This window comes from Vanacampus margaritifer, chromosome 8 (assembly GCF_051991255.1).
Source record: "Vanacampus margaritifer isolate UIUO_Vmar chromosome 8, RoL_Vmar_1.0, whole genome shotgun sequence".
In the NCBI taxonomy this organism is placed as follows: domain Eukaryota; kingdom Metazoa; phylum Chordata; class Actinopteri; order Syngnathiformes; family Syngnathidae; genus Vanacampus; species Vanacampus margaritifer.
The window spans coordinates 19785051-19811362 of record NC_135439.1 but is presented as its reverse complement, the minus strand read 5'-3'; the positions used below and the strand labels follow the sequence as shown (position 1 = coordinate 19811362).

General features: G+C 37.1%; 1 protein-coding gene across 2 annotated transcripts in view; it reads right to left on the bottom strand.

Moving 5' to 3' along the window:
- tafa1b (TAFA chemokine like family member 1b) overlaps window positions 1–26312 on the bottom strand; it is a 146735-nt gene that overhangs the window by 119629 nt on the left and 794 nt on the right. For both annotated transcript variants that reach the window (XM_077574446.1, XM_077574447.1), the window contains exon 2: window positions 19686–19810. In XM_077574446.1, the coding sequence (XP_077430572.1) occupies window positions 19686–19809 (124 nt within the window). In that variant the 5' untranslated portion in view covers window position 19810. The remainder of the gene's footprint in view (window positions 1–19685; window positions 19811–26312) is intronic.

Here is a 26312-nt window from a genome sequence, read left to right as displayed (position 1 = left end):
AGTGCAAGGCAAAGGTGACAAAATGAAAGCACCCCGGTATGACACCAGTGGGAAAATGATATCCTTATTAAAACGAGATGTATAGTCTGGAAAAACAGCAATCGCACAAAACACTTCACCTCGGCTTCTGAGTGGCGAGATGTAGGAGGAAATTAAAAAATCATGAAAAGTCGATCCTCTCTGTTATGTCAGCGCTGGAGATAGAGTATGGCAATGGATGGGAGAGAGGCCTGAAAGTGCTCCTGCCAAGTGAAGCATGAGGTAAGGTCAGGAGACACGCATGCAATGGTGCAGGCAATAGAGGATTCCCATGTTCCAAGATGGAAGACAGGCTACCTCACTTCTCTACAACTACAATAGGCTGTCCTGAACTCACGACTGGCCCATTTTAACAAAGAATATGTAACCTTTCAGTGATAAGAGTTACACCACTACTTTTGGCTCTAACTAACTTCATTCCTAATTAACTTTTCATACTATCTTACTTGTTAAATCTCAGTAGTGAGTTATCTCAGAGACAGTAATATGTGCCCGTGTAATAATATATTACTCTGTGGAAGTACTGTATATTGCTTAATAATTTTAACAAATAATAAAACAATAAATCGTCCACTGTTTCACGTCCTAAATTAGTGGAAGTTCTCGAAACAAGGTTAGAAGCGCTCAAATTACCACAATTATCCGAAGGTAAAATGGGGTTTAGGTTTTTACGAATGAACAACATTGCAAAAACAATGAAGGCTAAAAGCTCCATTTTAGCTAACATGTTTACATCACACTCATGCGGCGCTTATGAAATCATTTTAAAAGGAACTATAACCTTCCCCATCACAGAAGAAGCTCAAAGGAAGAACGGTACAAAAATCCAAAATAGCTACAAAAAAAAAAAATCTGCATATTCGACAGTGGCATTGCTGCAGAAGAAGCCACGAGATTGTTCGCTCAGACGGATGGCAGTGTTATCAACCTTGAGGAAGGACTGATGAATAATTTTGCCACAGATGGGTTAATTCTCTCCCACTTCTCACTTCCATTTAAAATACAGAGAGGGACACAAAAGCGATCAAATGAGACAGTCTGCCACCTGTGTTGGTCTTTTTGCCAAATTGTGCTAAGTAATGAGTTGTAGTGTGTGGGGAAAAAGTCAGGGGAGTGGTAATTTGACAGCTGGATATAATGCAGACAAACTGAACGGCAGTTTAAGTTAAATACTGTAAGGACAAGAGAGTTGGGGAAAAAAATTCCACTTCAGATTCAAGGTTTTGCCATGTTTAATCAAACACAACAAATAGCATTTTATAAAAATCCACTAACTGGGAGGTAAGGCTCAAGTTGACACTGCCGCTGTGTAAGGATCCATTATCTTATGTTTTTATTGCTCTTTAACCTGCGTAATCAAATGCAGACAAGTACAAGGAAATTAATGGACTGAAAAATAAAAACATCTCTCACATCTCCATTATACATTTCTCATAGCCAGCTACCTTAGGCAACTGAAAATGTTACAGAAAGATAAAACTGCAGGCACCCCTTACACAATCACCATAATCCTTTCGAATGGTACAAACTATACATTTTAGTCTTACCACACTTTATTGTTTAATTCACAACCAAAATACACTCATTCTTGGAATGGAATCAACATTTGGATATGGTATGATTATTTCCGGGCTTAGTTGTAAGTTTTCTGGAACTAATTTAAAAAAAAATCAAAACGGAATCTGTTGTTTCTACATGTTAATCAATACTGCAGCAATTACTTAATTGAGCACGAGCATGTGCTATATGTATGTTGGCATGTGTTTAGTCATGCTTCATTGGATCAGTCATCAATCGAGGACCCTATGGAGAAACTGTGTAAAGTCCATTAAGGCTTGACTAATTGGATTTGGACCTAAACACTAGTTTAAATGGAGGATCTGAGCAAAAATACAGTCAAGCCACTTCCAGTCATGGAGTTTCTTGAAGGCTGTTCCTCAGTGAATGTTATGTACATTCATACAGCATGTATGAATATAGATATCCAGCACTGAAGTGGCAAAGATGGTCACAGTGATTAATCAACAGTGACATAGAAGAAAGCTAATATACAAACATCAATGCGATTGTGTGACAAGACATGCACCAGATTTTGGAATAACACTGGTTTTGCTTAGTTCTGCATAAAATGAACAAAGCTGGCATTATGCAAAGTCTTGGATTTCGGTGTCAAAGAGATTGCATTGGACACGTGCACAGTTGCGGTTTAGCATTCGTGAATTAACATACTTTTATTTTTTTTGCAGTCTATCACCACATTCAAGATTTGCTGTAATGTGGCATAAAAAAAAGTTAAAAGTCAAATACTGTCTAAAGTATTGCTTGTATAATATTTACTGTATTGTAGCACGACTGGCTACTGTTGGCCGTAATCACACACAAAAAAAACATCAAACTAGTAGTCCGCTTGACTAAACTTCTCCTACTCGCTTATACACACGCGCACATTTCCAACCCACAACTCACACATCCAATCACATATCTAACGGCAAAGTTAGCTTTGTGACTGACAGCCAATGGGAGCAGGTAGCTAAGATGGAGGTACATACTGCTGTGGCTGCTTTGTCTTACAATAGTTCACTGAAGTAGGACCAAACAGGGCACCAAAACCAGTGGAATATACAACCGAAGAAGAACATAGCTAAACCTATTGATGACTGTCAGTTGGTTTTGTCACTGTATGGATCCAGTGGTTTCAGGTCAATTGTAGACACTGATGTGCTAACCATTGTAGAACCAGTGGCTATGAAGTAAGAGACTTGCCCAGGTGGCACCACATACAATTTGCACTTATCAGAACTCGGGTGTGGGACGAAAAAAATAAATTGCTTGAGTAAAACTTTCAATTTTGACTGCAAAACGTATCAAATGAGTTGCCTTAATTATTTTCGATGGCAAGTGACCATGGTAAAAATGGGTTGATGCCCTTGAAGGCGTACAACGGGATTAATGAACTTCATGGAGGCTATCATCATACGCAAAAGAAGTTTGTATATTAGGGTCTGGGAAAAGTGTGAAATTTTGAAATCTCAAATGAGTACGAACATTGAAATGATCAGTAGTAATACTTTTAGTAGAGGTTTTAAATACAGGTAATTAAACAGTAAAAAGAAAAACATTTAGGGGAATATGAAGTTTAAACTAATCACTATTATAATAATAATATATTTAATAATAACAATAATTAATTAGAAATATAATGGATGGATGAATGGATATCCAGAACATACTGTATACATACTTAAATTAATTCAGAGGCACTGGAAATCGTCCAAGCTTTTATTGCAACTTGGTTTTGATCTCCAGTAGCCTGACGCGGCACATCCATTGGTAGCAATGTGTTTAGTGTCTCAGTAAAGCTCGAATTTTACTGTGGTCTCTTAAATACCCAATATCAAAAAGCTGGCCCAGCAGAGCTGTCAGCCTCTGTGCAAGTATGGGCTCGATATCGCACACCATGGATTAGTCTGTGTCTGTTGCTTGGGGAGAAATGTGTAATCTCCTATCTGAGAAGTGGGAGGACGAGAAGGAGGGAATTCTTGCCATTAATGTCTAACCTTTTAAAAATGGATTCGTGAGTATGACGAGATAAAGAGCTGAATGGGAGCTGCAAAATATGTCCACCCTGTGACAAGACACAGGCATTGAAAGAAGCCAAGACAATTACACTAAAAATAAAATGAGAGCGGTTTAAAGCACTATTCTTAGCATTATCTTACCCAAAATATGTAGGCTACGCAAGATGGTGGTATAGCCCTAGAACTTTCTGTGTATACTACAGGGTTTTTCCTGGCCCAAAATGATGCAGAGGTGGTATCATCCCGACTAGATGGGTGACTACTTTTATCACTATCCTGCGAGTATGGAGGTCTCAGAGAAAGTGGGCGTGTGTTTAGTCCACAGGGGATTCGGTGATGTTTTTGGTAAAGAATTAGCATTTTAACATGGCTAAAAGCTCCAAAAAGTAGATTTTTCACATTGCTGTCCCTTTAAATAAAGTGGACTTGTGTGCAACCCACTTTTGCATTCAGTAAAACTTGACGAAGCACATTCTTTGGTTTCAGGTCACTCACTGGCAGATCCTTACGGCAGGGAAACAGGACATTAAGCATCTACAATGGCTTTTGTTTTACACACAATGTTTTCAAGAGCTACCATAAATGATCATATATGATGCTTAGGCTTCATTCTTGTTTACATATATCATATCGTTGACCATACTATCCATCCGAGAGGTGGAGTAAACCCTGGACTGGTTTCCAGCAAGTAGATGGATAATTATCACATCATTCAAAATAGGTAGGAGAGATACAGTTTAGAAAAAGGCGAAATTAATTATTAAACACAATGAGGCATTGAACAACCCCCACTTGCTTCCTTGGCACTGAAAAGCTACCCTAGCTGCTCTGTGTCACTAATGGTATGTTGTTCAGGTTCTATGATGACTGCACATAAAGGGGAAAATTAATAAAATATATTTTATGTTCACATTGGCACGACAATAAAAAGAGTCTTAAATGGCCTCCATCTGCCGAGTCTGAGTTCCGGCAGGAGATAAATGGCTGACTCACTCGCACAATTTTTTGCTTTTCTCTATCATTATAGATAAATCTTTCCCAATTACTTTATCTTGAAGGTATATTAACACATTCATGAAGAATAACATTTTCCAGAGGAGAATAATGTAGGAAAGCAACAAGCATCCAGCTTAGGTAAAGATGGAACCTAAATGATGATCGATACCAGTCTAGTCGTTGCCGAGGGACAAGAGATTGATGGGACAATTTTTCTCACTGGTAGAACACTTTTCTCCTTCCTTCACAGTAAAAACAAATTCCCTTGCCCTTGCTCATTCGGTCATATTGTGTGACTCAATTCAGTTAGCGCGACATGTTGTACATGTGAGCAACTTTATTTATATAGCAAATTCCATATACAAGGTGCTTTATATAAATAAACGCCCAACAAAAAAAACTAAAGACAATTTAAAACAAAATACAGAAATAAAAGGTAGCTTACTAGACGTAGGCCTACTATAAGAAAATACAGTGCAAGAAAAACATTTTTCATTTCAAAATCTTTTAAAATACCTCAATCATAGGTTATGGAGGAAATAAAGCATAATTTTTATCCTGGATTTAAAAGAATTCACACTAATTGTCCCTAGTCTACAGACCTCAGAGTTGGTGAGGAAATTTGTGAACGAAATACTGAAACTCGACTTTCCATTATGGGACGTTTCTGTACATTAAGACATACCGGTATGCATTTCATGTTTACAAATGAACATCACCAGAACCTGGCCATAACAATCCATCCGTCAGTTATTTTACTATACCCCATGTCCTCATTATCAACTGTTGTTGATCAGTATTACCACTCTATTGTACACTTCATATTGCTTAATGACTTAATGATGTTTTGTTTGCCCTCATGTGTACAAATCAGGTCCAGACAAAATATTGTCAGTAGCGAAGGTATCGTATACTATATGCGTCCACCCAATGTTATTGGGAACTGCATATGGTGAGATATGCTAAAGCTGATGCTTAGCTCTGTAGTCCTTGTGTGAGGAATGTGTAACAGTCACATCCAGTTCGGGGGGGTATTAGTGCATTATTGCATTTGTGCGTGTGTGTATGTGTGTATTGTGTTGTCAACAAATTTCTTAAGTTACAGTCCAATTTCCACCACTGGTGTTGATTTGTTTACTCCAATGTAGATGATGGCAGTCATATTCCTGTTTTAAGGCCCCCTTTGCTCATGAAAATGGCTCTTTTTTTACTACTTCAATACCATATACAAGAAATCGAATTCCAGTTCCCTGGCAAACACAGTCTTGACTGCATCTGGGGACTTATGAGATCTGTGCTCATCTTCTACCAATTCACCTTAGGATGACAAGGCTTGTTCGAGAAAGCTTGTAAGACCTTACGAGGGGGTAGCGTTCACCCTTCAATTAAACCAATACCACCAACATTGGCACATCACACCTCTGGGTTGAGAAACACTCAGAGGTTTGCTTCACTCTCCACTGGTGTTGACCGAGCGTTAACCTTCTCAAGTTCAAGAAAATCTCTCGCTATTGATTTAAGGCTGATGTGATGCTTGGTTGATTTCAGGTGCTTTCCTAATCTTCTGAAAATGACAGTTTGATCTGCAAGTTTGTTATGCCCCTTACTGTACATTGCTGAATATTATAGTTATCTTGTTTTTGAAAAAAATAGATACCAAAGTAAAGTACGGATACTGTATATGAAAATTATACCAGTAACAAACCAAAGTTTTACACTCTGTCACATTACAAGACGGGTGCTACACACAGCTGCATGGAATTGATGGTTCTTTAGTGGCTGGAAGTGTGAATGGTTGTCTGTCTCCATGTGTCCTGTGATTAAGTGGCAACAAATCCAGTGTTTGCCTTTTACCCACAATCAGGTGGGATAAGAACTAGCATCCCAATTATCCTGAACTGGATTAGTGCATGTATGGATAGATTAGAACATTGCATCATAATGTAAGTAGCAGATAGAGGTGAATGATGCTAGAAAGATTGATAGTGGATTATTTTGATAAGCATTGGATGCTCTTTGGTCCTTTAAATTGAACGTGAGGCTGCCATTCCTGAAAGCTCTCATTTCAGTCGGTAGTGGCCTTACTTGTACAAGGCTGACCATCTCATCCTTGCCCGTGGCAATCTCAAGACCCATCTACTATGAATAGCTTTTACAGGCAGTGTCTATACAACATACATTAAAACCTACAATAATACCCTGATAGACTGATAACAAAAACTACACTTCTGGTTATACAGTACTGTAGATTCATCTAGCCATATCATCATCATCATCTTAGTGCTCTTATTGATTCTAAATTCTACAAAGTAATTGGATTGCACTGTAATTGTCCACTGCATGCTATTTATCCTTATTCAAAGATTAAGTTCAGCACAAGAACCCAAACAATTTAGAATTATATCTAAAACAATGGCCAATGGAGTGAGGTCAACTGTGATTCATTCATTTAGATGTTTCTTGTCTGTAATTGTGCCGCCTAAAACTTTTGTTAAGGTCAAAGCCAAAAGATTATGAATTCAAAATTGAAATGTCTACCCAAATACATGACGTAGCCAAATTTCATATCACTGAGACAGCGCTACCCTGGTTCAGATTACCTCTCCAACCCGAGCCAATCCAATGTTCTTTGACTTCTTTCTAGTATGCTTCTAAGTAGTTGTTCTAATGTGTGTCTATGCTTTCTGTTTAAATGCCTTTCAAAAACACATTGTTGTCTTACTCAACACCTAATAGACAGTGCACAAGCTCATTCAACTTATTAAAGTGTTTTTGGCAGTTTGTAAGTTAACTTCAGCAATATGGACAATCATACTTTCCCTCCCTAATATTTTCAGCGTTATTTTTTTTTTTTGTTAACCTTTGCACTGACCACATAACAGCAGTGAAGCAACCATAAAGGTCTTTAAAGATGTACCTCCTTAATCCTGTCCTAGATGTAGGTGTGGGTGACAAATCATATTTGCTGCAGAAAACAACTGCCCACTCAAGCGAATAATCTTCAACTATAATAACATTGCAGGAACAACATGCCGGTTTCCAAGGATTTACCTTGATAGGGTGAGATTTACCATACAAGACAAACTTCATAATAAAAGCTTAGGGGGGGAAACATTCACCAAGATCTGCCATGATCAAGCTCTGTCATGTGTAAGAAGTGAGCCAGTATATGTGAAGCTTAAGTGACTGAAGTTGTGAATGAGTAATGCAGGCGGCTGAAGCTAATATTAGTGCTAAGACAGAAGCGGCTTTATGTCGTTCTGGCAGCTCACTGTCTGCCATACAAGCTGTGATGTTGAGTGGGGAAAAGCACCACTCATATACCGTACATAGTATGTGAAACACGGCTACTATTATTATTTGGCATCTGCCCAAAGTAAAACTTGACTTGTTGACCCTGATGGAAGGAGAGTACCTTGCTTCAGATATAATATACATGATTAGCACAGTGAAACAAGAAGGAAAATAAAATTGGTGTTCAATGGGCATTCAGTGAACAATTTTTGAAATATCCATTCATCCATTGTCTGTATTGTCTGCATATGCACACCAGTCAATCACACATGGTACATACCTGTATACAGTACCAGTGGTCACCAACCTTTTTATTTACCTGAGTATCGAGTATGTATTCATGCAAAGGGCTACCAGTGTGATGCACACTTCTGTAATAAAAAAATGCACAAATTAACTGTAATTATATTATTAACTCATTCACTGCCATTGACGGCTATAGACGTCAAAATTCATTTGAACTATTTCTATTAGTTTCATATTTTTTTCCACTTTTGTTAACAAGTGTATGAAAACCTAGAAAAAAATGTATTGTACATTCAGAACAGATATAAAATGTGATTAGTCATGAGTTAACTATTGAAGTCATGCGATTAATTACAATTAAAAAATATTTTCTTTTTTATTTAGTTACTTAATTATTTAAACTCAAGATTAATCTGTTGTGTTCTAAATGTACAATACATTTTTTTCTAGGTTTTTATACTCGTTAACAAAAGTGGAAAAAAATGTGAAACTAATAGAAATAGTATAACATCTATAGCCGTCAATAGCAGTGAATGAGTTAATAATAAATTATTATATTAACTTAGTTTAAGACATTATCTGGGAACCATGTTAGTGACCCCTAGAAAAAAAAAACATTACAAATGCTTACTAATCATTCAAACCTACTGACAATTTAGAGACTTAGTTTAACCTAACAAGCATGTTTTGGGAGGTAGAAGAAAGCCGGAGTCCCTGTAGAAAACCCACGCAAACGTGGAGAGAACATGCAGTCTACACAGGAGAGACTAATCCAAGATTCTAAACCAGAACCACTCGAGTGTGAGGCAAAAGTGCTAACCGTTCTACAGATAGAATTGGAGCTAATGTTTTTAAATTCTATTGGTCATCATTACCTAAAGTCACAGAGACTCACACTTTAAGCTCTTCAGTCATGTAGGAATTAGTAGCGCAAGTAACTGTTGCCGATTATCAAAGCAAATGAAGAGACGTCCATATTATAAATAAATTGTGTTTCTTTCCATTTTTTTTATGACAGTTAACAATTTACCATGTTTCAACAAAATCTGCTCGTGTCATGGAAGCAAGACTAAATACTGTATTTCACATAGTTTAATGGTGAGTTTACTCACTCTCTTTTGACCTGCATACATCAATTAAACTTGGGGTAGTACTAAAAATATACCATTATTGTCAATCAGTCATCAAAGCATAATGTTAATTTTCTAAAATTGCTGACACTCAGTTTAAACATTGATCAGCTCCAGTCTTGACTGTGAGTCTAATGAGTCCTCATGATGCAATATTAATGCACACAGGCCTACTGTTTGTCCATTTGATGCAAAGCAGTGAGGTTTCAGAGGCTCACATTTTCAAAATCTAACCACTACCGCAACCAACCAGGATTCACGACAGCAGAAATTCATCTAGTAGTCATACAATCGGTAATAAGCTGCAAATCGTGTGAAAGTTGTACAACTTGGAATCAACCAAATGTTATGCTTGAACATTGACTGTGAAAGAGGCAGTTTTAAATAAACGGTGCCTTTTATTTGGGACCAATCTTGTTCTTTTTCATTGGTCATGAGCATAATATTGATGTGACAGACTGATGTAAAATCCATCTAAGCAGAAAAGAATATTTCGATAAAATCTGAGGTCCAGCTTTTTAACACTCCAATTCCAACACCATTTAACATGCATGCATGCCATTGACACCTCAGACATCCATCCAAAAATGGAAAATATCTCATAATAAAAAAACTGCAAAGGGGAAGCTATTCAACACTATCAGCTCTCAATATTAATAATGTTTTGTACGCATTCACCGTTCAGGCAATTCAGGGAATCAAATAAACAGGTTTCATAGAGAAAGTGATCATCCCTATTCACACTCAATGCACAGACTTAATAGCAGCTCTTTTTGTTGCATAAGCCTGGAAATTACTGAAACTACTTTAAACCTTTTATCCAAAGGAAATGAGAAAATGCATAGATTCTTCATACATTCATGCATTTCTTGGAAGACTAAATAACACAGGGGAATAATTTGGGGGTAAAATGTTGAGTTGTTTTTACGCTTATTATAACTACAATTGACATGCTGCTTCAAAAATTGCAGTCAGATTAATTTCTAGCAAGATTTTTCTCCACAGCTTACCTTCAAGATAAGCAAAGTTTCACTTCAACAGCTGTAGTATGACTGAGATGATTACAATTGGAGTCATCTACAGCTACATGGAAACTTGTTTGTGCAGTCACAATTGTTGAGACAGTGTGGCGAGAAGTGTCAGTACTATCAATATCTGCACACAAAAAGGTAGCATAGTAAGAATTACTAGTCGAAGTGTTGGCTTTTCTCTTAATCATGTAACCGTGTACCATTGTAAGTTTGATTTTGTTTTTTTTTGTTAGTTTTTTTGTTTTCAAAGCTTGCTTTATTTACATACATACACATGTATTTAATTATTTAATTATTTATAGGAAAAGCGGTTTGGATAATGGCTGGATTTATTTATTTATTTTTAGAAACGGGGATCCTATAGCTATAAAACGAAACATGATAGAGAAAAACTGAGACCTGTTTTGGATTCCGCACCCAAAAATTTGTCAAAAACAGCTGTCAGACTTAACTCAACACAAATTCTGTTCCCCAGTGTAATAATTTTTGCGTACTTTGCTTATCTTATACATAACGAAAATAAATGTTTTTATTATGATTATGATGATTATCTTAGAAAGTAGTGTATACTGTCAAATCCTTGTAAGATGAAGTTTGTGAAGGTCAAAATGCATGGAGGAGATAGGGAGAGAGATAGTGTGCACGAGAGAGAAAGCTCCTTTGGGTCATTACGCTACAGACAGTCACATGCAGATGCCATCTCATTCTTCATTCTCTTCTCCTGGCCAACAGGCGCAGAGCGGGAAGGTATGAGGGCATTGAGCCATGCTCAGTGAAGCTGACATGTGCTGCAGATACCGAAGCAAATGAAGACACATTGCAGAGCTGTTGGATACTAATTGTCCTCCCACATTTTCCACAGTCTGTCACCATTGTGTCCAAGGACTATACAAGTGACTGGCACATGTAATACCAGCATGTAAAACCGCTATAGTGTCTATGTGTCCAGGTACTTGGCCGTGTCCATCTCCCGTGTCTGCGTCTTTTTAAAGCTGTGATGTCTCTAGAAGACAATATGTGCCTACCTCAGCACAGCAGGCACACATATTCATCCAAGCAGATCAGACAAGACAAACAAACCTAAGTCAATCCTGACAGAGCACCCCGGGTGGAGAATTTAGCCAGACTTTCAATCACTCATTGGACAAGTGGAGATGTATGCACGCGAGAGAATGTGTGTTTCCATAATTCCTAAACCAATAATCAATTTTTGCCCCACCAGTGTGCAAATAAAGGGTTCACATGGACCAAAGTCACCTTGGCAACAAATTGATTATATGCTGCTAAATTTGAATATAATGAGAACACATGACTGCACAAATTGTACATAAGTGGAGACATCGTGTATATCAAAGAGACCCATCACAAACGAAATACTCGCCTAGAAATCCACTGCCTGGCAGTTTTCTATAACTGTCACTACAAACAAGTTTATTTGTTACTCTGTAACACTATCAGGAGAGATTGCAAGGAAACAACATGAAAAGATTTAGACGTAGATAAGAAAGACAGTCAAAACAACCTAATTTGACTGCCACGGAGTAAATAAAAAGAAAACGAGTCGGCTAGAAACAAAACAGTCAATGAGGCCCATTTTTCCCTCTAGAGTGGATATAAATGATGCCATTGCATAGCACTGCTGCATCACAATTACCTGGTAGAACATTCCCTTACTCGATTAACATAAGCCAGCTATTTTGCTTTAAAAAGGAGAGTTCTAAAGGGCTTGAGGGACATAGAGGTGAGAGACAACCTGAATATGTTATTGTATAAATAAAGATGGTAATGATCTATGACACTGTATGACAATTAGATGAGGTGAAAGGGTTTGGAATAGAAGTAACATTATGGAGAAAAACACCCAAACAGAACCTCCTAAAATAGAAAGTTAAATATTTATAGAGCGCTCCTTAAGCCTCATTTTTCAAAAACAAAACAAAAAACTGAAGTGAGAGTGATGTCACCCCCCCAAAAAACTGAACTTGTCACTAAGATGATGCTAGTAATTAATGTTATGTTGGTGTGAGGAGCTTCGGAAACAAAAATCTCATTTTAATACTGCATTACTGTTATTAGCCCTGACTCACCATTGACACCTGTCATAAAATGTGTACACTATGAAATACATTGTTTGGTCTTGATTCCAAATTTAGAGCTATCAATGGAGCTTATGTCTTTGATCATGCCTGATGATGCGCGCAGGGAAGAGGAGAGAAATGGTACACGGACGGGCTCAGAAAAGTGCCAATTCAACCTCTACTCCTCCTGCCGTCTTTCTGGCCATAAAACGCAGTGTAATAGGATTCCTGAGCTTTTCCAGTGACTGCTTCCACTATCACATAGACATTTAAGTGCACTAATCCATGACAAATTGTCTCATCTGATCCATGACAAATCGTCTGAGGGGCTGATAGCGGTGAGGAGATGGAGGGAGGTTGCGGGGTGAGGAGGCCGGGCGCAAAGAGAGAGTGCTGTTTGGCACCTGAATGATCCGGTAGTTATTGCCTAGTTTTGTCTTGAAAGGCTGCTTTCATTACCACATAGGGCACTGTATGTGTGTAAAAGCGAAAGATCACAGGTGCTGATTAGCCCTCTACCTAAGTCCTTCGTTTGCAAAGCAAGACTGCTCTAGTGTGGAGGTAGATTCTACTGTAGGACTGCAAAAGACTCAAAGGCATACACGTGAGGGAGCTGAAAAATGGCAAGTGTCGCTGCTCTTTTGAGGAAGCAGTCCTTGATAGCTCAAGATGCGAGTTCTGTCATCATTCAAAACAATGAGGTGGTTGTTTCAACAATTCTGCTTTTACCCAGATAATAGTGTGCAGTTTTGATGAACGATGGCAGAGAGGTTCATTCAACTGTTTATTATTTTTGGTTGACTTTTACAATACTCCTAAATACCTTCCACATGTGGCTGAAGAGGCTAATCAAAATTTTACAAACATTTTATCGCTATCGTAAAATGTAACAATACACATTCTTCTCCAGGCTGCTAATGTCAATTAACCAAAATTGAAGTGAATGAAATAGAGAAAAGTCAGTGAATAATCTTTTACATATCTGTTAATTCAAGGGCCTGATCCAACCGAGCAGAGTTAAATGACTCTTGAATCACTAAGAGACTCTCTAAAACCTTAGAAGCTTGACATTGCACTTGACAACAGCCCATAGGCACCATAACAAACACTGTTATCCTTAGTCATTCTAATGTTTAAGCATCCTGTTGGGTGTTGTGATAAATGCTTCTGTGAAACATTCAAAAGAAGAATATGAAATGGGATTCATTGTTTGTTTGTTTTAGTTCTCGTCATGGGCCACCATTAGTCTGTGTTAAATTACAGTAAAAGGGCCACCACTTTTTTTTTATCCATAAAAAGATGGAATCAGGCAAGGACGATGCAGGTTGCTACAGAAAGCCAACAAGGATGAGAATGAAGACAAGAAAAAAGGGGATATATTGAAAGACAGTGCTCGCTCCTATTCACTTGAATGTAACCGGCGTGGTATTACGCCACTCGCTTATATTTTGAGCACAAAGTTTGCTATTCCAGCCACAGGTATACCGTATATGAAATTATTAGGGGTGTGCATCTCTCCAATAGAAGATGATTAGATACATAGCTCAGTATATGGCGTGCAATATGATTTATTAAAAATGGTTGCAATGATTCAATTTGGTTGGATTCCGTAGGATTATTTACGAAATGATTTGATTTTCTACGTCTCAGTTTACATACGTACTAATGAAGTTGTCAGTACTGCAAATGTCTTTCAAAAATATCTCTCTCTAATAAAAGGCGGTTCAATAAGTATCTCGATATATTTTGATGATTCGATTCAGTTTGATTCAATGCACTGGCATCTTTTAAATCAAAATTGATTTTTTGATACAATTATAATTATAAATACACACTCTTAGGGATTGGGAGTCCTTCAAACTATTAGCCAAGCAAGTCTGAAGTCCCAATACTGGCAACTGACTTGAGTTAAGTCATGTGACTCTAATCCCCCACTGCTGTATACAGATGTTATTATATGATCTACCTCTTAACAGAGATAAATATTCCTAAAATGTTGATAGTTAATTTTGTCAAACATGAAAGCACCTATTAAAAAAGCTACCAAATGTCTTTTTCTGAGCACATCTGGTTACATCTCAACACTGAATTTTGTATAGTGTGGTGGAAAATTGATGTTGTGTCATGTATGCGTTCCCCATGAGCTCAGATCATTTTATTTTCACCAACGTCATAAAAATATGACTACCACAGCATCTATTCAAGTGTTGAAATTTAATAGAATTTTGTTTAGCCATAAATTTCCCACACTAATTAGTCACTATAATGAGGATGGAAATTAAGCTGATTTAATGGCTTAACAAAAGCTCGGACAGCTCATGTGGAAATATGTTCTTGTGTGGATGAATGAATTTCATAGGAGCTCCAACACCTCCACAGGAAAGGCTGCAAGATTACCAATTCAGATGATGTAGAAAAAAGCTCCTGTACGTGTGCGTTTCGTCTGCTAACTCACAGCAATTGTAATGATGAGTCTGCTTCAACTATGGAAATGAGCTCCAAGTTGAAAAAGATTTCTTTGCACTTCAAAATATTATCACAAAATGTAAGAGAATCACTTCATATCCGCCCTCATTTGCCAAAACACAGCTGCCCTAAAAAAAGCTCAAGGTTTCACACGCTGCATCTTGTTTCTTTCTGCCGAAAGATGCAACCCTTAGATCTCAAAATAAAAACCTAAAGTTTAATGGATATGTACAGCCTTAGTGCAGTTTTACAATCTTTGGACAGTTTGTGAAAAGGCTTGAAGCGGAGTTCATCCAATCACACCATTTGCATATGATGATGTGCTTGATGTGTTTTGGCTACGAAATTCATTTGCTTCATTTTCTCTGAGAGGTCAACAAGACAGGTCTCGTTCTCTTTAAAACCCTTGACTCGTGCAGTATTTGTCCAACTCTTGGCTTTTTTGCTTTTTATTAATAATATTATCATAGGCATTTATAGTACACTTGTAGTATTTATCCAATGTTTGAGTCCGATTACCCAATTTATTTCTTTAGTAGGGCCTCAACTAAAGGTAGAAAATGAAAAATGTGAGTTGGGAGTCTTAAAAAGCCATAATTTACCAGGTGGCACTAGAGAACAACTTTTTAGTTTTGCTTTAGCTGACATGTGTCTTTGCCAAGTGACCGAACTTGCAGTAACAGTCACATGCACACACATATGCATTTAATGTACATTCATTGCACACTATTGCTTTCATTGTCCATAGAAGACATCAAAAATAAACACACATATAAAAATTATATATGTATCGATAGGTCTGAAAGTAAAAATAATAATCATAAATTACTTATCACATTGAAGAGAATAGCCAACCCTTGGCTCCAGTACTGCGAGAGTTTTTTTGTTTTGTTTTGTTTTTCGTACAAGGGTTTTAATGTGACTTGTCCTTCTTGAAGACATGTTGCAAAAAGTTACCATAAAATTCCATGAATAACAAGCACACATGTATAATGCAATGAAAAAATGCATTGTCCATAATTAGACTTGTATAGCTTATGTCATAAGCCTACCTCTTTGATATTTCACCTTAGCATTAGCAGGCCATTAGCAGGCCAGTAGCTGCCAGTCAAAACTGATGTCATTTTATCATTATCACTTTCTTTCACGTCAACAGCAGGTACGTTGTGTAATAACAGTAGAAACAGGGCCTACAATTTTAGAGTGAGCAAAACGATGGTTAACACAACATCCGCACCATGCTGCTTCAAAAGAGTTACGGGCCAGTTTTACAGCTGCACCTGGACCAGGAATAACACTCATCTATTAGATCTGAGGCTCTCGTAAACGGCTCTGTCAGCTTCATAATAAAATAAAACACTAGCTAAAATGCTGTTATCTTCAGACTGCCCCACTGGGTATTGATGAACAGTGAATTATTTAGCTTAACAATAAGTCTAGTTCATTTTTACACAGCATAATGACAATGTTGTATCACACTTCGTACATGACACAGAGTGAATGATGTTAAGATTTGACAGCAAAAATCTGTCCTGGCAGCACTGACAGTTGCGCAATGTGACTTGGCTGCACTCACTGGGTTGTAATAGAATTTTATACTATGTGCTGTCTAACATGGCCTGGTTTCTCCAGTGTTTCTCGGCGGTGAGCACTTGTACATGTTACTCTAGCAGGTGTATAAAGTGTCAGCCCAGCTTGTGTGTGTCATGTCACATTCAGCCCATCTGTCAATGAAGTGGATTATTTCTTGAGCGAGCAGAATTGGCTGCACAGAATCAGGCCGCCATCAATCTTTAGGTGCGCAAGCAGGACGTGAGGGAGGTTAGAGGCTCGCCAGCGAGAGCGCTGCTCTGCTTCCTGAGCAGGTGACAAAGCAGTCAAGCGATTGGTTACTCAATCTCTGCCTCAGTGCACCCATTTGTCATGGAAACATTTGGGATAGCAAGAAAAAAAAGATTTTGAAATCATTTATGTGGTATGCAATGTCAGCAGTGTTTTTTATTTTTTTTGCATAGGGTGATTTCGCAAACATTATTCAACAGGACAAGACAAGATGTACTTCTAGCTCATCATGACCTTGACGCAGATAATCACACATCCTTACTCTTCTATCATTGTTTGTTTATTTGTCTGTGGGGGATAGTTTGTGATGCATAAATGTCATTGGGTACATTCATGCCAAATCACCTGGTGGGTTTAACCGAGCAGATTTTGATTTTAATGAAACTTGGTGGCCTTGGTCATAGTGATGGCACAACCCTGAATCTAAATTTTTGACATTTTCAGCAAAAAGGTGTGTGGCCACATTCTTTTGAATCCTAATATCTCACTGTACTCTGAAACATATGTTTTAGAGAACATGTGAAAGATTACATTTCATGAAAATTGTTAAGTCACATGATCCACAAAAACAAAAGGTCAAACACTACAAATATATGCACCAATCTCCTTTCCAACAAGATCTGTTTTATGAAGATTGACCAAGTAGTTCCTGAGTTATAAGGGTTCAAAGAAAACAGGTCACGCCCCTTTTTGCCAAAAATGTCAACATTTGGAGGGCCATAGCTCCCAAACCCCTGCTCTGATTGACCTAAAATTTGAGATTTAGTGTTGTGCCATCAGTATCAACAACATTCAGTACACCAAGTTTGATTGAAATAAATAAATAATAAATTGAATAAAAAATTCAGATTTTTTTTTATTTGGCATCTCATTACATGAACTTTTTTGACTTCGTATTCTTTTATTACAAATGAAAGTGCTTATTTTACATCTCGTGTGTTGGATCTCACTCAATTATACCTGATCAAGTGTCTCGTGAGTGGATATCAAGAAGGCAATGATCCCGATGTTTGAACAGAAATACGTTATTTGATTTTAAAAGACAAAGTGTCAATGTATAAGGGACAATGGCTTTTACAAGAAGGCATTTGTATTTGCCACAAAGCCACATCTATTTATATCTGAGGGTAGTGGCCTCCGTGAAACTGGAGACACTCTCAAATTATAAAATCAATTCTAATTCAAATATTCATCATAGCATTTCAATTTTGAGAAAGCAGTTCTGGTTAGTGGCACTCAACGGCTGAGTAAGATTGATGTCAGATTAATCCTTTACAGAAGAAAAACATGATACAGTAAAGTGTGTGGTTGCCACACTGCCCAGCAGCAGTTAAAAAAAGGCAAAGGCTAAGCGCCCAGTTGTGATTGACCATCATCCCACAGAAGCCAGCAGATTAGGAGAGTGAAATATCAAACCAATAGATTGCCCAGCAAACAGTGCTAATTAGAAAGTTTTTCCTTAAACAAAAGATAAACTGATGTGTGTCTGAGTGAATGCGCCTTCTGGTGCTATTATTTAGTATTAGCTCCTACAGCTGAAATCAGCCTAGTGACATATACAACAAATTTGATATTTAAAAAGATGAAAATATGTCCTGAACAAAGCTTTGATATCCTCGGGTGATCCATGAAAATGTCAAACCACACAAGACTGTCAGTAGGAAAATTCTGCATTAATGTGCGAAGAGTGTGCAGTACACATCTTCACATTTGAATGCAGTTAGTGAGTCTGACAAGGAAACTTCCAGAATGCTCTGAGACGAAACCATTCTGGATGACTCTTCCAGATCCATACCGAGGTTAGGGAGGAAGGCTATTTTTTTCCCACTGTTTTCCTCTAGGACCCCACTGCATTATTCAAAAGACACTTACTGAGGCTACTTGTACATTTTTGGCACCAAACCCGAATTGCCACCAGTCCAAAAAAAAAATGAAGAAAAAAATGCCGGGAGGGAAAGCTATCCTTTAAAAATTCATTTCTATCTCTCTGTCGCTCATCCGTCAACCTCTTGTTCCAATTAACAGCAGCAGGATAGCTGGAGAGCTTCCTATCATAGTTTGGATTTTTACTTGTCAGCTGTTTCGTAGTAGAACTACTGTAATTCAGTTTTCTGACATGCTGCTTGAAAGTCACCAGCATTCTAAAACAGGAATTTGATTTGGCTTTTTGTTTCTTCTTTTTCCCTGTGCTTCAAATGCAATGCATAGCACCGGGAGAACTAAGTAGAAGATAGCGTCTGTTGAACAGCCGCTTGGCTTCTGGAGAGAATCCCCGCTAATGTCTGACGGTTCAGCAAGGGATGGAACGCTCATTGTTAGAGGCTTAAAGAAAGCCTTTTTGCTTTCGACTAAAAAAGCTCCCCTTACCCGTAACACTCCCTCTTACACCATTACCACCGCTAGTAAGCTTTTTCATAATCAGAGAATTAAATCTGCCTAGGCTGCTTCCCTCCTCGGTTGCCCCTGCAGTGCAGAAGGCGTCTGGCTTAATTGCCAAAGGTTTTCATTACAAAAGAGGGAAACATAATTGTCATTTCCATCCAAAGCGCAGAGATCAAAGCTCCCTTGGCTACCGGCACATTAATGGCGGCTTTTGCCTCTAGCTTGTTGTAGTCATTTGCCAATAAGACTCGGGGTGCAGTTGTCACCAATTTCTCACCCCAAATCATGTTCTTGCCAACTATCACAATGTTGGATGGAGTGTAGAAGCGGCAAAGTGTGTATCCTGTGAACACGCGAGTATGAGTACATCTGAAGCAAATTAAAGGCACAATTAGTCACCCATTCCTCTCTGTGTATTGTGTATGGCTGCAAGCATGGTGAATCATCATGTTACAGTATACAACTGTGGCAAATCATCCTGACATATTGCAGCTGCTGCTTTTACACAGCCAAAGCTGAGAAGTGTGGCCCCGGTGGAGAAGTCACACCTCACATCCCAACACTGTGCTGTAAAGCTCAAAGCGGACAAAGCTGTACACTTACCCAGGGTGAGAATGTCAGTGCGACCAGGTCGGGCCACATGGTGCTGCTGGATGGTCTGGTAGAGTGTCGCCTGGCACAGCAACAAGAAGCTGAGGCTGACCCACATGGCCAAAAACCAGGACATTCTGCAGGGCAGCACAGATTGGGAGACAAGACAGTGAGTTAAGTTGCTTTTGTAGCAGTCTTTGAATGAGAGTCCATTGACTTACTTGCTAATGATAACTAATAATGAAGATGATGTCTTAATAATAAGAATAAGAATAAGAATAAGAATAAGAATAAGAATAAGAATAAGAATAAGAATAAGAATAAGAATAAGAATAAGAATAAAAATAAGAATAAGAATAAAAATAAGAATAAGAATAATGAATATTTATTTGACAGGGACAATACAGTCAAACAAAGTTACAAACTTGCAGCTGATGTGATGCATACAGAGGTTATAGCTAATGCTAATACTAATTATTTTCAACTCCAGTCCCCAGTTGGGTTCTCCTCTCACAACATTGCAGTACAGTACAATACAAAATGTGAAATAGACATCAATTTAAAAAAAAAAAAGGCCCAAATAACCATTAAATTCATAATCAATAACTTAATATTACATTTACAGTATATGACATATAACCTACATTAAGTTGTGACGTTACTGGACAATATAAAGCATACATCAATTTTAAAATATAAATATTTTTAAAAACATAAAACATACCATCAAATTCAGTAATGCCTCAAAAAAGTCATCCTATTTACAGGTGAGTACAGTTTTGTTTTTTCTTGAGCCAAGTTTTATTTTTGGGAGTAAACGTCTTAGAATCCAGGATGGACTTTATTTTTCATGGCAGTGTGATTCAGAGTTTACAATTCTTGTAAGAGAAGGATAACTGTCCGAAAGTTGTGCTTCAGAAGGGGATTTTACCGTTTTGGTTTGCGGAACTTTTGGTTTTGATGTTTTGTCTGTCAATAATTGATTGAGTGGCTCAGGTGCTATGTTATTTATATGCTTGTAGATTAATTTGAGAAAGCATAATTCTCTAAAACTGTCAAAGCTTAGGAGGTTATACTTGTGGCATTGGTGGTGCCAAATGGTTTGTTGTTGTTGTTGTTTAATCAATTACGTTTAAAGTTTGACTGTACATGGAACAAATTGATTTATTTGGTGGCACTGAAAGTTGCTTGAGCCCAAAGTGTCATGCAGTAGGAGATGTAAGAAAATATCACAGTACAGTAGGGCAGCCTGGCTGGGTAATGTCTAATTAATTTTAAGCAGTTTAGATTCCTTTGTATTGATTTTGAGATTTCCTTTCTATGAGTAAGGATTTTAAGTTGGTGGTCAAGTACCAATCCAACATATCTACATTCCGTTAGAGTTCTTTTTATTTTTTATTTTGTGAATGTTTATGAAAATGTTGTTCTAAATTATCTTTGTCTTTTTTTTTTTTTTAAGAGAAACACATTAACACAATTTTTGAAAGACTAAGAACCAACTGATTACTGATGAGCCACTGCCTGACCTTGACCAAAGATATACGTAGAGCATCAACAGCCTGCTGCGCGGGTGCATAGAAAACTGCATCATCCTCATACAGCTGGCACCAGACTTCAGCACAGATTGAAGGCAAGTCATTTATAAAGAGACTGAACAGCAAAGGTCCGAGTATTGAGCCCTACTCATTTTTATATTTAAAGAGGGAGCTTTAACTTGAGCAATGTTAACCCCTTCAGACCCATAGATAGTTGCAGTGGACATGACATATCCATGTCTAAACCAATAAAACGCATAATTTGGATGATGTCAACATTTCTGATTTATGATTGGATCTTAACTAACCAATCACAATCGCAAGTTGATTTACATGATGTTCATGTTAAAATTGTTGCGTATAAGCTTGGAATGTTTACAACACGTTACAGCCGTATTATCCTGGCGTCCACTATAACAACTAAAAACAAGAGATAACCCCCAAAAAAGAATTCCAAGTTGTTCTTATGTGGGAAGAGTCAAAATCAGCAAAAACAACAACAACAAAAAAAAGAAATTTTGCCCAGTAGAAAAAATGCAGGTCTGAAGGGGCTACCACACTGAACCTGGGCCTGAAGAAATGACGTAAAATAACATATGGTCTCTTTAGAGATATCACAATTTTGTAGTTTGGGCAAAAGTTATGATTGACCAGCTCAAAGTTGTGTTTTTTTATTTTATTGTTTTAAATTTTACTTAGGTCCAGGAATATAGCCTCTGCCAAACTGCCCCAGTTTTTTTTTTTTCACAAAAAAGCAATTTGCTATTTCAGTGGAAATTGCCGTTTTTGTCATAACACAACCTCGCAATTTTTGTTCAAGTCGATGAAATTGTGATTTCTTGGCTAATGGGGAGACGCTTTGTGTAAGGTTCATGCTATTTTGTTATAAAGCTATCATTGGTCTTTCAAGCAGTAGATACAGGATATAATTCAATTATCCACCCATTGCCAGACGTTTACTCTGTTAAGGATCACTGGTGGACTAGAGAGTGAGACTGTCCAAGATAACGCCGCGGCCAGACAAGAGGTGTACTGTATTGATAGTTAATCATTCACACACACATTAACACTTATAGTTAACTAAAGAGTCTTCAATTAACCTTACATAAATATAACATGGGACGCAAACATAGTGGTCAGAGAAAATAACATGCAAACTTCACACGGAAAGGTCAAAAGTGAGGGACATTCCTTCCTTTGATACCCTAATTAAAACAAGTATAGCATTAACAAAACCAGTAAAATGACTTCTTTTTTTTTACCTAAATAGTCAAAATTGACTTTTAGGTTTCCATTAACGGTTCAAGTCTCGCCAATCACTCTTCAACTTCAGTGGTCATCATTGTCTATTGGCAACAGTGACATCTAAATAGCGGTCAACTCAAATGCAAATAACCAGTTAACATTGTCGTAGTAACAGGCTATTGGTAAACAAAAGTTGTACCTGCTGCTAATCTAAACTGGGTTGCCAAATTGTTCTCCTTTTGTTTATCTAAACAGCAAGTGAACCCATCACTATGACCTCAGTAACATGGACTCATTTAAAGTCATGTGCACATAAATGTATTTTCATTAGGTTTTCAAAATAAAACTCTCTTGTGGAAGTGTAAAATTGATAACTTATAATTCAAGGCATTTTATTGTCATACTATCACACATTTGCACCTATATGGCATTACGATACACAAGGTCCTAAGTTAGCCCCGTAAGTCCCAAGACTTGTGAAAATAAAGCCACCGAAACGAAATTAGATAAAATAAATATGATAAAGCGATATGGGAGATGCTTATTCAGTATTTGAACGTGTGCAGAATGAAAATGCAAGAGGCCTGAATTGCACATGATATTTACAAGGTTATTTTGTACGTGGAAAGAATAACTAAATATAAATCACATTTATATGTTTGATATTAATTCCGGTTAAAAAAAACCCTGTGAGAAATTCATATGAAAGTTTTTATTTATTTATTTTTAAATATGTACGGTAATGAAATTTCATAGACATGTTTAGATGAGTTCGTCTAAAAATAAGGTTAGCTTCTTCATTTAAATCAGGCATGTCTAAACTTTTTTTTTTCCCCCAAGGGCCACATATGGAAAAATTAAAGGAGGCAAGTGTCACTTTCACTTAACACAGAAGTCCATCAGCGTAGCTAATAAGTGAGGCTATAATGTATTTGTTGTATTTGTTATATATATATATATATATATATATATATATATATATATATATATATATATATATATCCTGTGTAATCAACAAATAACTGCAAGGTAATAAAGCAAAATATCAATGTTTTGCTCCCATCCCACACCACCCTGCGCAGGGATGTTCAAAAGTACGAGGGCTGTTGTGCTTTACTCATAAGGCATGAATTTTTAATAGCTTACATGCAGTATAACTACTGTTTTGTTGACGCGAACGTCGGTGAAGTTGCTTATTCACGTATAATATACATTACAACTCATGTTTATTCTTGGCTGTTTGTTGAATGATTTACAGTATATTTATTGTGGGTTATATTGTAGGATGGACCTTTGCTATACAGTATATAGTAAGTAACTGGAAGTGGTTGTTCATAAGTATGGATGAATGTTACTTAAGTCATTCCAATAAGCATAATGGTTTTACATCAGTTTTTGTTATAATTAACAACAAATAAAACTGAACAAAGACTACTTCATCAAAGCCACCAACTTCCTTCACTGGACCTTTGTTTTACAAAAATCATTTTATTGTTTCTTGTGTATGTTTTTTTTTTTTTTTAACAGACTGCTGAATAAAGTTGATTAATTTATTGATTGATTGAAACAATGTGACTTTCAAGGAGCACTGTTAATAATAGCGATAAAAACACAAAACCATAACAGGGTAGCAACTGCAGCAGTTTTCCTCGCTACGTACAGTATGAGTGTTTGGTGTATCAGCATCACTTTCAACTTAACTGATTTTAAACCCCATGTTTGGCCTTGTTTTGACAGTGAGCTGACTTGCAGAGAGACAAAGCCAGCTACCATGACAACAATGTCCAAAATTCTAGCAAGGTAAAGGAGACAATTTGCAACTTCAGCAGGAAGCAGCAGGACTTTTATAATGCCCTCAAAATCCATGCCACTTGGGAGGGGAGGCAACTTCATGCCCAAATCTCTGATGAAGACTGAGAGTGACAACTACAAACTTCTTTAAAACTTCTACAACATCAACAAGGCATGAATGCACTATTGCCTATTGTCATAAGGAACAACGACACTGTTTAGGTTTCAATTGTTATGTATTTATTGAAATACATTTATTTAAATTCAACTTCCTGTTTATCCATCCGTCAATTTTCTTTTTCATTTTCCTTAATTAGCCTATTCCACTTTACATGGGCCAAAGGTGGGGAACACTGTGGACTGGTTGTCAGCTAATCCAAGCAATTTCTCACCTCAATTGGACTCACAGTGGACATCATTGAAAGCAATATCTCTGTTAAATGCCACACATACATATATATATATATATATTACATAACTAAAATGCAGTATTAATCCTAGACATTAATTTTATTCTTTATTTTGTCAATTTTATCCTGTTCAGGAGTGTGGGTGATCTTTGCTGACTTTTGGTACACCTTGGACTGGTCAATGTCAAACATTTATCCTGCATATGGGCAATTTAGAGTCTTCAATTAAGATGTGTGTTTTTGTATCATGGGAAGGAAGTGTAGTATCGGGGACAAAATCCAAACCATCCAGAGAAAAGTCAAAGCAAACAGATAGAATTGACTTCTGTATTATTATTTTTGTTACACATATTTCCTGTACATTTTGAGTGTGTTTGGCGCCAAATACAACTCAGGAAGGTAGTTTTAATAAAATAAACAAATGTATTTCCGTATTTTGTTGAGCAATAACTTTCAAACCCGGACAAGTAGGTCTTTGGGGCACAGTCACATTTGCCCACTATTTAAGCTTTGACTTTGTCCATAAAACCAAGCATGATTTTTTTCACATACTCGATTTCATCGATAAAATACATGTCATCTGAGTAACACCAAAGGATTTTTTTTTTTTAAAGCCACTGCTGATATCTTCTGTCATTGCCTTGACGTAGGGAGACACGGCTGACCTCTAATTTAAAAGAGATACTGTCCGTTCCAAGTCTTATTAGTTTGTGTTTCCATTGAATAGAATACAATGGGTCTGTGCACACTTTCTTTAAAACTAGATTGTGGTTGACTAAGGCTATTAACTACATGATTACGACAACCATCAAGAAAAAAAAGAGCAAACCAGTCATTTTTATTCAATTTCTCTGGATATACTACTCATCTAATGTCTTGAATAACAAATGGTAACAAATATTAGATGACACTTTTTACCAAAATGTATTTAACGTAACCATATAATAATACCTAACTATTAATACTCTCCAGATCTATTTTGAACATCACCAAAGCTTTTTAGAATTTAACATGAACAGAATCAAAGAAAATGTTCCAAGTGCAATATAATAACAGGATATCTGACCTTATTTGTTGATGAATGTTGAACCAACGTTTATACAAACAGTTAAACCCCTTTGACCAGTATCTGAGAATGAATGGTTTAATATTGAAACAGTTTGATAGGTGAATAAAGTTTATGATCATTAACATAACTTACCCAAAAAAATGACCAGCTGAATTGTTTTATTCCTTAAACACTGGTTCACGTCTCATTTAAAAACATGGTTCAAGAATGACCTGTCATGTTGATCATTAGACATTAAACAAGACCCTTCTGTTGATTAAGTCATCGCTGATTTTATATTTCTTTTATCCAAAAGGCTATGGGGTAACGGCAGTAACGACGCTCTGCTCTACATGTGCAGCGGAACACAGACTAACTGAAGCTCTAATGAGCCATCCATGACCATAAACCCAAAAAATATCCCTAATTTTATAATGGTCAGGGAGAAACGCAAGCTTTTTCTAAAAGAACAGAGCCGACCCTCTCTTTCAAGACTTTTTTTTTTAAGCTGTTAGTGCCTCACCTTGACCAGTGCAGTTTTTGTTTTCATCATTCCAGGGTGAGATTTTGGACCTGCATGGACATACGCACACTCATGTGTGGGTAGATT